The 16,986-nt window shown below is 45.9% G+C and overlaps 1 protein-coding gene across 1 annotated transcript in view; it reads left to right on the top strand.

Moving 5' to 3' along the window:
* TPP1 (tripeptidyl peptidase 1) overlaps positions 1-16,986 on the top strand; it is an 87,367-nt gene that overhangs the window by 15,172 nt on the left and 55,209 nt on the right. Inside the window, exons 4-6 of the mRNA XM_077451311.1 lie at positions 4,320-4,470; positions 9,755-9,876; positions 10,988-11,166. Coding sequence (XP_077307437.1) covers positions 4,320-4,470; positions 9,755-9,876; positions 10,988-11,166 — 452 coding nt within the window. The remainder of the gene's footprint in view (positions 1-4,319; positions 4,471-9,754; positions 9,877-10,987; positions 11,167-16,986) is intronic.

Genomic DNA, 16,986 nt, shown 5'->3' with positions numbered 1-16,986 from the left:
TGCAGATGACATAAGCGCACAATGTATGTAACACCCTTACAGTGTATATAAAAAGTCTACACGCCCCTGTTAAAATGTCAGGTTTATGTGATATAAAAAAATGAGACAAAGGTATATCATTTCAGAACCTTTTTTCCACCTTTTTAATGTAATCTATAAACTGTACAACTCAATTGAAAAACAAACTGAAATCTTTTATGGGGGTAAAAATAAAAAAACAAAAATAAAGTGGTTGCAAAAGTGTGCACACCCTCTTATAACTAGCTGTGTTCAAAGTTAAAGCGGGAGTAAACCCGCTGACTTTTTTTTTTTTTGCAAGGTAAAAGGCATAATGAGCTAGTATGCACTGCATGCTAGCTCATTATGAAATATTTACCTTAGAACGAGGCGCCGGCATCTCACTCGGTCCACGCCAAGGGAGCCGACATGTTCTCTCTGCGTGTCTTCCAGGTATTGCGGCTCTGGCCACTCACAGCGCATGAGTTTTCTTCCCGGCAAGGTCTGGCATCTGCCGGACTTTCAGCATGCGCCGCTGAAGTCAGCGGCTCATTGCGAGGGGAATATCTCCTAAACTGTACAGATTTAGGAGATATTATAGACTTACCTGTAGGTAAAAAGAATAAGGCTTACCTGTAGGTTAAAGTAAAAAAATTTACTATACAACCGCTTTAAGCAATCACATTCAAATGCATGTTAAATAGTTGTCAGTACACACCTTTTTGAGGGACTAGGTCCGACGGTCTTTCCGACGGACTTTCGACGGAGTTCCGACAGACTTTTCCCGAATGAACGGACTTGGCCACACACAATCATACCAAAGTCCGACGGATTCAAGCGTGATGACGTACGACCGGACTAGAATAAGGAAGTTCATAGCCAGTAGCCAATAGCTGCCCTAGCGTTGTTTTTTGTCCATCGGACTAGCATACAGACAAACGGATTTCTAGGTCCGGCGGAGTTCCAGTGGAAAAATTTAAAACATGTTCTATTTCTAAAGTCCGCTGGATTTTTGGCAAGCAAAGGTCAGATGGAGCCCACACACGATCGAATTGTCCGACTGACTCGTTCCGTCGGACCTTTGCTGTCCAAAAGTCCGGTCGTGTGTACGTGGCATTAGTCGCATCCTACAGCAAAAGCCATGGTCCGCAGAGCACGTCCAAAACATCAGCTGGATCTCATTGTTAAAGGGTATCAGTCAGGAGAAGGGTACAAAAAGAATTTCCAAGGCATTAGATATACCATGGAACGCCGTGAAGACAGTCATCATCAAGTGAAGAAGATATGGCACAACAGTGACATTACCAAGAACTGGGCGTCCCTCCAAAATTGATGAAAAGACAAGAAGACAACTGGTCAGGGAGGCTGCCAAGAGGCCTACAGCAACATTAAACAAGTTGCAGGAATATCTGGCAAGTACTGGCTGTGTGGTACGTGTGACAACAATCTACTGTATTCTTCATATCTTTGGGGTAGCATGGCAAGACTTTTTTATTTATTTATTTTTTCTTACAAAGAAAAATATCTAAGCTCAGCTAAATTTTGTAAAAACACATCTGAAGTCCCCCAAAAGCATGTGGGAAATGTGGGAAAATATGTGATGGTCTGAAATAACCAAGATTGAACTTTTTGGCCATAATTCCAAAAGATATGTTTGGCGCAAAAACAACACTGCACGTCACCAAAAGAACATCATACCCACCGTGAAGCATGGTGGTGGCAGCAGCATGCTTTGGGGCTGTCTTTCTTCAGCTGGAACAGGGGCCTCAATCAAGGTAGAGGGAATTATAAACCGTTCCAAATACCAGTGAATACTGGCACAAAACCTCCAGCTTTCTGCTAGAAAGCTGAACATGAAGAGAAACTTCATCTTTCCGTATGACAACGACCCGAAGCATACATCCAAATCAACAAAGGAAGCGCTTCACCGGAAGAAGATGAAAGTTTTGAAATGGCACAGCGAGAGCCCAGACCTGAATCCCAATGGGGTGATCTGAAGAGGGATGTGCACGGGAGATGCCCTCTCATTCTGACAGATTTGGAGTGTTTTTGGAAAGAGAGGGCAAATATTGCCAAGTCATGATGTGCCATGACTGAGTACTGTAATAAAATCAAAAGGTGCTTCAACCTAGTATTAGTGTATGGGTGTGCACACATATGCAACCTGATTATTATTTTTTTACTTCCCTCCAGCTAAAAGATTTATTTCAGTTTGTTGTTCAACTGAAAGTTGTACAGTTTTAAAGGGTCACATTAAAGGTGGAAAAGGTTCTTAAATTATTAATCTTTGTCTTTTTTTTTTTTTTCAGAAACCTGACATTTTAACAGAGACGTGTAGACGTTTTATATCCACTGTATATCACACACCATAGCCACTTACAGATCATTAAAGAAACTCTGTGAACAATTTAGAAAATACTGCAGGTTAAAGAGGAAGTAAACCCTGATGGGTTTACTTCCTCTTTGATTCCCTGCAAAGCTAAAGCATAATGGGCTACTGTGCATCGCATAGTAGTCCATTATGTGTCACTTACCTGACACAGGAGCCAGCGATGTCACCGCTGACCCCTGTAGTCCGGAGCCTCCATCTTCTTGGTGGGTCTCGCTGCTGTCATTCATCGGAGCCGCGATTACGTCACTCCCGCGCATGCGCACGGGAGCCGCCACTCGCGGCATATTGACATTAACTGCGGAGCGCTCAGTGCACCTGCGCGCCGCTGTCTACGGTGCATGCGCTGTAGACAGCGGTGCCTGTCTGTTGGCAAATATCTCCTAAACAGTGTAGGTTTAGGATATATTTCTTGGACCTACAGGTAAGCCTTAATCTAGGCTTACCTGTAGGTCAAAGTGGTTTGTAAGGGTTTACAACCATTTTAAAGCACAGCAATGGATGGGCTTGTGACGGGGTCTCTTTAAATGGAGAGCTGAACACAGAGGCCCCCCAGCTTGTCCATATGACCTGGCTAACACAAGAGCACCACCTAGTGGGACCCGTTTCCTGCTGCACCCAGAACACATGGGACTGTCTAGGAAATAAAAGCATTCGGTTATTGCAGTCAATATAAACATGAATTAAAGTGTTTGTTAACCCAACGATTCATATTCCTGATATGTGACTGCTGTTTTATGTTCGTGTATGAGAAAGTATCCTGTTCTTTGTAATGCTTCCTTTGTGTGGAATCCCTGGTGTTCCAGTCCCTCTGCTTTCCTATTAAAAACTGACCACACTAAGCAGGAGAACACAGCGTGGTTAGTTCCCTATATATTCTAGGAACTCTGTGTACCAATGATCGAACTTGTCCTGACACCCCCCGCTGCACAGCCATTCACTGGTGATCGTTTAAAATCATTTTAACAATGGATTGAAATACAGACGATAAAGGACAGACATAACTAGGTGGTCTAGCAAAACACATGGTGGGGGGGATGCTATAACAGCAAGCCCAAGGATATGAATGTTCTAGGACTAACCTAATAATGAGATCCAGAACTGCAACAGTTGAGGACCACCAAAACGTTTGGGCCAAGGAAAACAGAGGGTGGATGACTGCCATAAATCTGAGGACTGGGAATACAGAAGGTGGATGAATGCCATAATAATAGGGCCCAGACATACAGAGGGTGGGGGACCACCATAACAATGAGGCCTGGGAATACAGAGGGGGGGGGGGCCGCCATAACAATGAGGCCTGGGAATACAGAACACACTGGGGCCTAGTATTACAGGAGTCAAGGGGCCATTATTACACTGGGGCCTGGAAATGCAGTGGTCAGAGGATCACCATAACACCAAGGCTTGAGAATACAGGAGTCAAATAGAAATACAGGAAACAGGACCACCATAACACTGGGGCCTGAGACCATAGGAGTCAGGCAACCACCATAATACTGGGGCCTGGGAATACAGAGATTGAAGAAACACCATAACACTGGACCTGGAAATAGAGGTGACAGGGGATCGCTATAACACTTGGGTCTGGGACTACAGAGAATGGAGGACCACCATAACACTGGGGGCTGGGAATATAGGCATCAGGGATGGCATGAAGGTTCATCAGTAATATGGAACATCTCCCTTGATATCAGTTCCGGTGTATTGGCAGGTTCACTAGGTGTATTGTTAGGTGTACTGGGGAATTGTAATGAGAGGTGTATTTTATTAAGGGATGTATTAAGGAAGTACTGGGAGGTGTATTTGGGGGAATGTACAGTATTGACAGCTGTATTGGGGAGTGCATTGTGGGCTGTATTGGTGGTCTGTTCATTCTTCTCTGCCATTGACAAAAAACGTATGTCTCCCCCCCCCCCCCCCCCCCCCACAGGTCACTTCCTGTCCCTGGAAGATCTCGGTGCTCTGCTCAGACCCTCCCTGGACACCCTGCGGACAGTTCGCACCTGGCTGAGGAAACATGGAGTCCAGCAGTGTGACAGCGTGCAGACTGGAGACTTCCTGCAGTGTGAGATGCCGGTCAGGTGAGCGCCGGTGAGGTTTCTCACCAATAATTCTTCTCCAGCCTAACGCACCAAAGGGTGTCTTGTGAAATGTGTGTCTCCACTACACACTAGGCAGTTCCTCTCCACCTTCATACAACGCAGGGTGTCCTAGTTCTGTATGTCACCCCTTATAGGCTGGACAGTTTCTTTTCACGCTCATACAATGCAGGGTGTCCTAGTTTGGTGTGTCGCCCTCTACAGGCCAGGCAGTTCTCCTCCACTCTCATAAAACACAGGGTATCCTGGTGAGATGTCTCCCCCTACAGGCTGGACAATGTTTTCCCTCCACTCATACAATACAGGGTGTCCTTGTGAGGTCTTTCTCCTTCTACAGGCTGTTTCCTTCCACTTCAGTAAATTGCACCTGTGTGGGCAATAAATCGTCCTAGTGAGGCGTCTTCCCTTACAGACCAGACAGTTCCACTCCTTAGGACTTAACTGAACAAACTGGAGTTAGAAGCTGATTGGTTACTCTTCACAGCTGTTAGTAAATGCCCCCCACCCACCCCCTCTAAAGTGTCCTAGTGAGGTGTGTCTTGCCCTATAGGCCGGGCAAGTTTCCCACCACCCTAATACAATGCTGAGTGTCTTAGTGAGGTCAGTCTTCCCCTACACTTTATTTTCCTGTCTCCATGAACTTTGCTCTGCTGAGTTGGGTTTGGAACATTCCCACAGAGTCATCTGAAGTTCTCATTTTCACTTCTCACGTCAGTAGCTTCCTGAGGTGTTACTCAATCCCTTGCTCGTGCAATAACCCAACAGCCACATTTGTGGTTTCACAGTTTTTCTATTTCCCTGTCTTGTGCTGTCACTTGATTCCTGTGCGTATTTTATATGTCGGAGGTTCCTGAACTGTCTCCTCTCATGTCGCAGTGACCTTGTGAGTAAAATCTGTGGATATTTTTTGGACAGTGGAGGACCTTCTGCCAATGCAGTAACTGTATGCAGAGTTCCAGGACAGGGATGGCTCTATGTTCCACGGGCCAAAAAGGGATGTTGGATGCCAGAGATAAAATAATAATTCTCCCGCTCTACAAGACTCTGGTCCGGCCGCACCTGGAGTATGCTGTCCAGTTCTGGGCACCAGTCCTCAGGAAGGATGTACTGGAAATGGAGCGACTAGAAAGAAGGGCAGCAAATCTAATAAAGGGTCTGGAGGATATTAGTTATGAGGAAAGGTTGTGAGCACTGAACTTATTCTCTCTGGAGAAGAGACGCTTGAGAGGGGATATGATTTCAATTTACAAATACCGTACTGGTGACCCCACAATAGGGGTAAAACTTTTCGCAGAAGGGAGTTTAACAAGACTCGTGGCCACTCATTTAAAATTTGAAGAAAAGAGGTTTAACCTTAAACTATGTAGAGGGTTCTTTACTGTAAGAGCGGGAAGGATGTGGAATTCCCTTTTACAGGCGGTGGTCTCAGTGGTGGGACATCGATAGTTTCAAGAAACTATTAGATAAGCACCTGAACGACCGCAACATGCAGGGATATACAATGTAATACTGACATATAATCACACACATAGGTTGAACTTGATGGACTTTTGCAACCTCACCTACTATGTAACTATGTATGTGGATAGAAATTGTACATAGAATAAACAGGGCGTTCAAGATTACTTTGAAACCAGAGGCTAAGATTTGCCTACTGGGGATTCTAGAGGAGGATAGAATTCCCTCTCTAACAAGGACGTCCATACTAAGGTGCCTGTCCCAGACTAGGCGACAAATAGCAATAAACTGGCAGGCTAAAAGTCCCCCTGTATTAGAATCATGGGTAAACGCAATTAACTCCACAATTTGGTGTGAAAGAGCGATGTTTATAAAGCAAAACAACTTAAAGAAATTTAGGGTGCTATGGAACCCCTGGTTGAGTGAAATGGGTTACCCCTTGGGCGGGGTTGCTGGGGGACGGGCCTAGTACCCGCTCGGCCGGTTGGGGCTGGGGGCCTCTTTTACATCTCCCTCGGTGGACCATTCCTTGGGTGCCCCCATCGGGGGGGGGGGGGGGGGGTTCGTGCCCCCCCCTTTTTTTCCCTTCTGTTCCCGACGGCGTCCACTATCCTCCACCCAGCCAACCACGATGGGGTTGGCTGGGGCTAGCAGCGTGTGTTCGAAGTGGGGGGGTGGGGGAATACTTTTACAGGCGAGCCTGTGGCAACTCGAGTGTTGTGCATGGCCTTGCCTCTGTGTTATTTATGTACAAGATGAAGGTCTTTGTGATTTATGAAAGTCACTGGAATTTGTGTTTAAAAATGTAATAAGGAGAAATTAATAAAAAAAAAAAAAAACTATGTATATTTGGCTTCTACAAGTTCGAGAGCATTGGAGAGCAGGGGCACCAGCTGATAATTGGAGGGGTATTACTAACAATACCTGATGCTCCAGCTTATTTCACAGTGAGGTGGACATCAAGCTTCAGTTTCCACCCATAGGATGGCACTCTTTGTGACCACACAGATTGTACATGGAACATTCCATGGTGAGATTTTGTAAAGATTTTCCTTTTTTTCTCTGCCCTGTAGTTGTTCTACATTCTGCTAGTTCAGTCCAAGTCTTTCCTCCTTGAGTTTTTTTTTTTTTTTTCCACTAAATAAACCATCATCTGATAGTGCTCCCCATGTACACCTCTGATGTTACTGGAGACCAAGAACTCAGTGCAGTACTAACTACAGAATATAAACAAGAAATGTGTAAAGGAAGATCATGGTGTAGATGTAGAACTCACTCTTAGCCCTTATACACACGGTCGGACATTCCGACAACCAAATCCGTCTGACAAAATTGTCAGAAAATCCGATCGTACTTAACGTGATGACGTTATTTCGTTAGGAGGGGACTACGTTCAGGCCAATAGCTTTGGTCTAGGAATTTGATCTGAACATGCGTGGCACTTTGTCCAATCGGAATTCTCTACACATGATCGGACAAAGTCCGATCGGATCATGTTGTCGGAAAATTTTATAGCCCAGCTGGAAAACTTGGTCCGTCGGATACTCCGACGGAAACAGTCCGATGGAGCCCACACCGGATTATCCGACAACACGGTCCGATCGGACATTGTCCATCGGAATGTCCAACCGTGTGTACAAGGGCTTACTTGTTACATGGTTGCTTACTAATCAGCAGTGAAAATCTGCAACAGACGGCTATAGGAGATCCTTCTACAAAAGATGTTTTTAATCTCCCATCTACACTGGGGTGCTTTAGAAGACTTCAGGGGGTACCTCTGCTTGTAAAAAAATGTAATTGTTCATAACTTTTTTTTTTTTTTTTTTTTTTTTTTTTTTTTTTAAGATGTTGCCTTTGATTCCCCTCTAAGGTAAACACACCAAAAGGGGTTGTCCTTTTTTCACATTACATGAGTCCCCTGTAAGGAAAAAGCAGCAAAAACGCACCCATAGGTGTCCTTTTTTTCACAGATACAAAATGTACCAAAAATGCGGCAAAAAACGCGTATGCGCTTTTACCGTGTTTTTGCAACAGAGCAGTGTGGAAGTAGCCTATGGTGTATTTAAATAAGCTCTAACAGGTCAGGAGATCCATACGGCAGGCTACTCGAGATACGGTGACCCATGCTAAGTGGTCCTTGCGATCAAACTGGAACAGAGCTGAGGCTGTCAATCAACTGGAGGTCCCTCCCCATAGCCATGCACAGGGCTATTTGAGATCAGGTAACCCGTGCTAAGATGTTCTTCAGATCAAGAAACTGTGTAAGGGCTACTTGAGATCAGGTAACCCATGCTAAAGGGTACTAGAAATCGGGTGGCCCAAGCTGAGATCTGGTGACCCAAGCTAAGGACTACTTGGCACACCGTGTGATATAGCCTTTATCAAAGCAGAGGAACACTGCTATACCCCCTTTTCCCATCGATATACTCTCCAAAGCTGAACACCCTGAATCTCCAGGTCTCCTCCCTTTTATATTTTTTTGGAGCTCCATCATCAGTTTTTTCTTCTTTTTTTCTTTCTGTCTCTTCATTCTGTGATCTCTTTTTCTACTTCTATCCTTTTCCTGTTCTCCACCCCTACCTTTCCTTCCCTCACAGGCAGGACTCAAGTCCTGCGGGAACGCATGGGAACGGAGTTCCTGTACTTTTTCCACAACAGGAACTCCGTTCCTGTTAGCAGCCGTGTCCTGCAAGACTTTGAAGTATACGAGCTGTGTGGCAGGTGCTACACCACCAGCTGCCAACACAGCTCCCAATAGTAAGTCCAGGGGTGGACTGACCATTCAGGCATTGCCAGTAGGGGGCCCCATGGCAGCTTCCTCTTTGATCTACCTGTCAATCACAGCTAGCTGACGGGTAGATCAGGTCCCTGCTGCTAAGAGATTTGTATTTAGTCAGACCTCTCGTGATGCGCTCCTCCCCGCCGGCCCCTCCTGATTTTCTGTCTCCTCATCTCCTCCCCCCCCCCCCCCCCCCCAGTCTCCTGCATACTTGCTCTGTGTGTCCCGCTGAATCCCCCCCTCCTCTATCTTCAATGCCATATGATAACAAAACCCAGAGGAGGAGCACAGCTATTCTGCTCACAGGACATGCAGGGAGAGAGGTGAGCTGAGGGAGGAACATCAGTTGGGGTGGTAAGCTGAGCACAATACTTGGCAAAGTTTAATGCCAGGAGGGAAGTTTATGTGGAAATATGTGAAGGGTTGGAATAGCAGCGAGTGTGTGTTGGAGCCCTGCAGAGTTTGCAGCCCCCCCAAGCTAACATACATCTCCTAAGCAGGAACACATCACTATCTCCCCAAGCATTCTGTCCAGATAATGTGCAGTTCATTTATGACCTTTCCGTTTAACCCTGTGTTATCCAAACTCTGTTCAATGAAAAGTGTAAACTCACCACATAAACACTCTATATACAAAATAAAATTTCCCAATAAAGATCAGAACATGATGTTCACATTTGTATGGAAGCACAATGGAATGAATGCTGATTATTCAGAGAATTACCGTATTTATATTTATTGAGGATTTTTTTTTTTTTTTATGTACTAACAGTTAAGCTTCATACATACAATACGAAAATTGGATGAAAAATACCACTTTTTAAGTGTTCGTGCATATGAGCGTATCATTTTTATTTTTTTTGGTGGGGGAGTGGATCTTGGGTGGGAGTTTCCACACTTTTTTCCCCAGGACTTGACCCCTGCTCACAGGCTAATTTTTTTTATCATGTCGGAATACATTTACCCCATTCCCCTTTCCATACACAGTCACCTGTATTCTCACCCTCTTCCTCTCTCTCTATCAAGCAGCACTGCAGAGGTTTTGCTTCCTGGGGTAAAGTTCCACCGGTACGTGAATGGAGACAGCAGCGTGGTCAGATCTGCATCCCACTACTCGCTGACCCCTGACCTGGCTGAACACATAGACTTTGGTGAGTTATGGACAGGCTTCCTGGTAGAGAAGACTAAGTAGACAGTGGACAGGGTATGCCACAAGAACACTGTACTCCGCATTCCTTGAGGGTGGCCATTTTCAGGAAGAGAAAGATTGGGGGTTAGGTAGAGAAAACTTCTCTACAGTTACCAACACTTCCTCACGTTCGACATTGCGGTAGGACAGCACAGAGGTCAACTGCATTTTATTTGTTGTTGGCCTTGTAGCGCGTAACCGCAAGCCTCACTATCGCTCTTGGTGGATCCAGCAATGTCCACACCTCTGTGGAACACCAGGAGTCTCCCCAACATTCCCCCATCTCACCCAAACAGAGTTCCTTTATAAGAAATATTGACACGCCAATCACTGTACAGAGAGGATAGGACCCCCCCCATCGCTGTACAGATAGGATAGACCCCCCCATCGCTGTACAGAGAGGATAGACCCCCCCCCCCATCGCTGTACAGAGAGGATAGACCCCCCCCCATCGCTGTACAGAGAGGATAGACCCCCCCATCGCTGTACAGAGAGGATAGACCCCCCCTCATCGCTGTACAGAGAGGATAGACCCCCCCCATCGCTGTACAGAGAGGATAGACCCCCCCCCATCACTGTACAGAGAGGATAGACCCCCCCATCACTGTACAGAGAGGATAGACCCCCCCCCATCACTGTACAGAGAGGATAGACCCCCCCCCATCACTGTACAGAGAGGATAGACCCCCCCCCCCATCACTGTACAGAGAGGATAGACCCCCCCCCCCATCACTGTACAGAGAGGATGGACCCCACCCCCATCACTGTACAGGGAGGATAGGCACCCCCCCCCCCCCCCATCAATGTAACGGGGAGCATAGACCCCCCATCACTGTATAGAGAGGGGTTAGACTGCCACCTGTTGTGATGCCATGGCCTGCCCCTTTTCCTTCATTATTTTGCCCAAAATCCAGATCCCACTGATAACTCTTACAATTATGGCGGGTTGATTGCAGTCATATGCCACCTAAACCCCTGGGCCTTCTCACCAGATGGAGGATCAAAGTTCTTAACATTTCTTATATATAGCATAGCCAGCAGTGTATATATGTATATTGTTACTCTCTCCTTAGTGGGGGGGTTACACCGATTTCCACCCGTCAGGAAAGCCCTGAGAAGACGCGAGAATAAAGTGGTCGGAATAAAGGAAGGTTTTCACCTGGGAGTCACCCCGTCTGTCCTGCGAGAGAGATATAACCTGACATCCAGCGACACTGGAAGCCACCCCAACAACAGCCAGGCTTGTGCTCAGGTACCCAGAGCGTCATGTAGTCCATGTGTTTCCACAATGTGCCATATCTCTTTTCCACCAATATATCCACCAATATACCATCTTCCTTCCCTGTACTGTGATGAACCATACTCCCCCCCCCCCCCGATGTTTCCTTTGTGTACTGTATACCCCTCTTATATTCAGAATGTACTGTATAACCTCATGAATCTCCTATTTACTGTACATGATGCAAGAGTGCAAATTAACTTGTTGTGCATAATTAGGTTGGAATAGAGTTGAGTTGAGTTGTATCTTGATACAGCGCGGTCTTACCCCAAAGGGGTTCATCCAAAAGTCAAATTTAATAAATAATCTAACACCACCCTGCATCCTCAGAGCCCTACACCCATACATAGCTGATCTGTAAAGCAGCCTATCTATATGTATCTTCCATACACAGAAAACCCAACTTGTATCCAAATATCCTTCTATGGAGCTCATCAGAGATGCCATTGTAACTGGAAGCTCCTCCTGGGCCTCCTGTCACCCTCTCTTCTCCATCCTTCATTTCTCAATCCACACCCCACCCATTGCACTACACCTCTATTGGTATCCCTTCAACCCCATCACCCATCCTTCCAGTCACATTCCTATCACTGGATCACCATTCTTCCACCCCCATTCCTCCATGTGATCCCTTTTACCCCATTTATTCCCCCATTCCTTCACTCCCTTCCCTATACCCCTCCATCACTGTTTGTACACCCATACCCATCCCTACAGTTCCTTTACCCATATTTCCTTACCCCCTTGTCTATATTACCGTTCTTCTATCTCATCCCTCCACCCCCTTACTTCAATACATCCCATGATGCCCATCCTTCCACCCACCTCCTCCACTCCCATCTGTTCACACACTTTTTCACCTCCATTCTTCCAGTCACATTCCTCTCCCTCAATTACCATTCTCTAATTCTATTATTTCACATGGATCACTTTACTCCTATGAACTCCGGATTCTCGGAGGGGGCAATTGCCCCGTTGCCCCACCCCCTTTCTATACACCACTACTCCAAACCCACACCCCTTTCCTATAGTTTCTCCATCCACCATTCTTTACCCCCCCCCCCCCACCCATGCATTCCACACTTTTACCAGCCTCCTCTACTTTCATTACCATGCACACCCCTTCACCCTCATACTTTCAGTCACATTAATCTCCCTGGATCAATATATCATCATTCTTCCACCCCTATTCCTTCAAGAACATCTCTTTAACTTAACCTCCAGTACATACACACACACCAGGGGCGGATCCAGAGTCTAGTCTCGGGAGGGGCACTGCTGAAAAATATGTTTTTTGGGGGGTAATTTATATGGGTAATGGCTGGTATTGGCGCTTCAATCATTATGGCACCATGGCTGTTATGGTGTCAGGATGATTGAAGCGCATCATTTCTATTATTACATTGTAATATAAAATTAAATGGTTTAACTCACCATAATGCAGAATCAGTGGGAGCCCTGAGGGTGTCATTTGCCATGTCGCCTGCTACCAAATGCGGATTGTCACGTGCCACATCACCTGCCACACATTGTGGATTGCCACGTAGCCTGCCACACATTGCGGATTGTCACTTGCCACGTCACCTGCCATACATTGCGGCTTGCCACTTACCACATCACCTGCCACACATTGCGGATTGCCACTTGCCACGTCACCTGCCACACATTGCTGATTGTCACTTGCCACGTCGCCTGCCATACATTGCTGATTGTTACTTGCCACATAGCCTGCCACACATTGCGGATTGTTACTTGCCACGTCACCTGCCACACATTGCGGATTGCCACTTGCCACTTGCCACGTCGCCTGCCACACATTGCGGATTGTCACTTGCCACATAGCCTGCCACACATTGCAGATTGTTACTTGCCATGTCGCCTGCCACACATTGCGGATTGTCACTTGCCACATCACCTGCCACACATTGCGGATTGCCACGTCGCCTGCCACACATTGCGGATTGCCACGTCGCCTGCCACACATTGGGGATTGCCACGTCGCCTGCCACACATTGGGGATTGCCACGTCGCCTGCCACACATTGCGGATTGCCATGTCACCTGCCACACATTGTGGATTGTCACTTGCCACGTAGCCTGCCACACATTGTGGATTGTCACTTGCCACGTAGCCTGCCACACATTGTGGATTGTCACTTGCCACGTAGCCTGCCACACATTGCGGATTGTTACTTGCCATGTAGCCTGCCACACATTGCGGATTGTCACTTGCCACGTCACATGCCACACAATGCGGATTGCCACTTGCCACTTGTCACATAGCCTGCCACACATTGCGGATTGCCACTTGCCACGCATTGCGGATTGTCACCTACTGTGTCACTTTTCTGCTAAGGTGGTCTTTTGTTGAGTCCCAGAGTGAAGATAGGCAGCAGAGAGATGATGTAATCTCTCTGTGCACACAGCTTCCCGCACAGTGAGGGGGGAACTGGAGGAATGCAGGGCAGTGAGAGATGTCATCTCCCTGATCCCCTGCCCGCTGGCTTCCTGATTGGCCAGCAGCCCTCCTAAGCTGCCCCCCCCCCACCCGTTAACTCACTAGCACTCAGCGCAGTCACTAGCAAAACTGGCCGTGCTGTCCTCCGCCGGCCGTATTCTCGGAGGGGGCAATTTCCCAATTGCCCCCCCCCCCCCCCGGATCCGCCCCTGACACACACACACACACACACACACACACACACACACACACACACTCACACACTCTACCCCACCCAACAACACAACTCCACCACTATTTGTACAAAGTACATAAAGATAGGTGCTAGCCCTATAAGCATTCAAAATTACAAATAAATGTGTCACATCCATAAATTATGCTTCACATGTACATATGATCTGTGTGTGTATGTGTACACTAAAAGATACAGTGGGTATAAAAAGTCTAGGGTGGTAACATGTCAGGTTTCTGTGATGTGAAAAAAAAAAAAGAGACAAAGATTAATCATTTCAGAACTTTTTCCACCTTCAGTGTGACCTATAAACTGTACAACTCGGTTGAAAAACAAACTGAAATCTTTTAGGTGGAGGGAAGTAAAAAAAATAAAAAATAATATGATTGCATAAGTGTGCACACCCTTACACTAATACTTTGTTGAGGCCCCTTTTGATTTTATTACAGCACTCAGTCTTTCCGGGTATGAGTCTATCAGCATGGCACATCTTTACTTGGCAACATTTGCCCACTCTTCTTTGCTAAAACACTCCAAATCTGTCAGATTGTGAGGACATCTCCTGTGCACAGCCCTCTTCAGATCACCCCACAGATTTTCAATCAGATTCAGGTCTGGGCTCTGCCTGGGCCATTCCAAAAGTCTAATCTTCTTCTGGCGAAGCCATTCCTTTGTTGATTTGGATGTATGCTTTGGGTCGTTGTCATGCTGAAAGATGAAGTTCCTCTTCATGTTCAGCTTTCTAGCAGAAGCCTGAAGGTTTTGTGTCAATATTGACTGGTATTTTGAACCATTTATAATTCCCTCTACCTTGACTAAGGCCTCTGTTTCAGCTGAAGAAAACTGGCCCCAAAGCATGATGCTGGCACCACCATGCTTCACTGTGGGTGTGGTGTTCTTTTGGTGATGTGCAGTGTTGTTTTTTTCGCCAAACATAACTTTTGGAATTATGGCCTAAAAGTTCAACCTTGGTTTCCTCAGACCTTAACACATTTTCCCACACGCTTTTGTGAGACTTCAAATGTGTTTTTGCAAAATTTAGCTGAGCTCGGATGTTTTGTTTTCATAAGAAAAGACTTCCATCTTGCCACTCTACCCCATAGCCCAGACGTATGAAGAATATGGGATATTGTTGTCACATGTACCACATAGTCAGTACTTGCCAGATATTCCTGCAACTTGTTTAATGTTGTTGTAAGCCTCTTGGCAGCCTCCCTGACCAGTTTTCTTCTCGTCTTTTCATCAATTTTGGAAGGATGTCCAGTTCTTGGTAATGTCGCTGTTGTGCCATATCTTCTCCACTTGATGATGACTGTCTTCACTGTGTTCCATGGTATATCGAATACCTTGGAAATTCTTTTGTACCCTTCTCCTGACTGATACCTTTCAACAATGAGATCCCTCTGATGCTTTGGAAGCTCTCTGCGGACCATGGCTATTGCTGTAGGATGTGACTAATGCCCCCGTACACACGATCCGAATATCATACGACCGATCTCATGACCGTTTTCGGTTAATAATCGCAAGTAGAAATTGAATAGCTAAATAAAGTCACGAAAATTCTCGTAGGATAGAAAAAAAAAAATCGTTAGTGATATCATGTGTTGTAATGTATTTGTATTGTATTTTCGGACGACAACTATACTGACTAAACAAAAATCATACGATCTGGAATCGTACGATCTGGAATCGTACGAGGAAAATTTCTGTGCATGTCCGATCGAATAATATCGGATGAATGGTCGGGATCGGCTGTCGAAAGTAGTGTACACACGATCCAAAAATCGTACGATCCTTCCTCGGACGACCGTTTTCGTGCGATATTCGGATCGTGTGTACGGGCCATAAGAAAATGTCAGAAAAGACCTACTAGAACAGCTGAACTTTATTTGGGGTTAATTATAGGCACTTTAAATAATGGCAGGTGTGCACTGACTACAATTTAACATGAGTTTGAATGTGATTGCTTAAGGGCCGGTTCACACTGCGGGCGATGCGAGGCGACACCGACTTGCCTCGCCGCGACCTGCCGCGACCTCAGCGGCGATTTGCAAATGACTTCTGTATAGAAGTCAATGCAAGTCGCACCGAGGTCGCCCAGAAGTAGTACAGGAACCTTTTTTCTGAGTCGGAGCGACTCGAGTCGCTCCTCTCAGAACGGTTCCATTGTACAGAACAGGGGCGACTTGTCAGATTGCGGCGAGGCAAGTCTTGTCGCCTCGCATCGCCCGCAGTGTGAACCGGCCCTAATTCTCACAGCTACATCCCCCAGTTATAAGAGGGTGTGCACACTTATGCAACCACATTATTTTAGTTTTTTAGATTTCAGATATAAAGATGTATATCTATATTAATGTGTGTGTGTGTATGTATGTGTATATATATGTGTGTGTGTATATATATATATATATTATAATTTTCGTAGGTTTTTATTAAACGAAAAGGCAAATCCACTTTGCACTGCAGGTGCACTTGGAAGTGCAGTCGCTCTAAATCTAAGGGGTAGATCTGAAATGAGGGGAAGCTCTGCTGATTTTATCATCCAATCATGTGCAAGCTAAAATGCTGTTTTTTATTTTCTTTGCGTGTCCCCTTCAGATCTGCAGTGACTCTACTTCCAGGTGCACTTGCAGTGCAAAGTGGATTTTTCCTTTAGTAAATAACCCTCTATGTGTCCTTTTCCCTTCAATGCATTCCATCACCCCAATTTTTCCACCCACCTCCTCCACTTCCTTGCACACACATTTTCACTCCAGTCTTTCTAGTCACATTCTTCTTTCTTAATCCCTATGTAAACCATTCTTCTACCCATCTACGGGCATCCCTTTATCCCTGTTACCCCCCCCCCCCCCTCCAATCTTTCACTCCCATCCCTATACCACCACTGTTTGTACACCCACACCACCTCTGTACAGTTCTTCCACCTAATATTTCTTTATCCCATCTCTATATCGCCATTTATCCACCTGTATCCGTAAACCTCTATTTATTTTTTTCACAATAAAGCTTATTGTATAGGAAAAAAATTTAAATACAGAGCATGATGAGGTATATAAAGATACCAAATATGCTAACAAACAGCAAGAGGTAAAATATTGCTTAAA

Source organism: Lithobates pipiens, unplaced genomic scaffold, assembly GCF_037356315.1.
Source record: "Lithobates pipiens isolate NorthernLeopardFrog02 unplaced genomic scaffold, aLitPip1_a1.2 Scaffold_23, whole genome shotgun sequence".
NCBI classification, from domain to species: Eukaryota; Metazoa; Chordata; class Amphibia; order Anura; family Ranidae; genus Lithobates; species Lithobates pipiens.
Note: the sequence above shows the minus strand (reverse complement) of the source record. Positions and strands in the feature narration are given on the sequence as shown.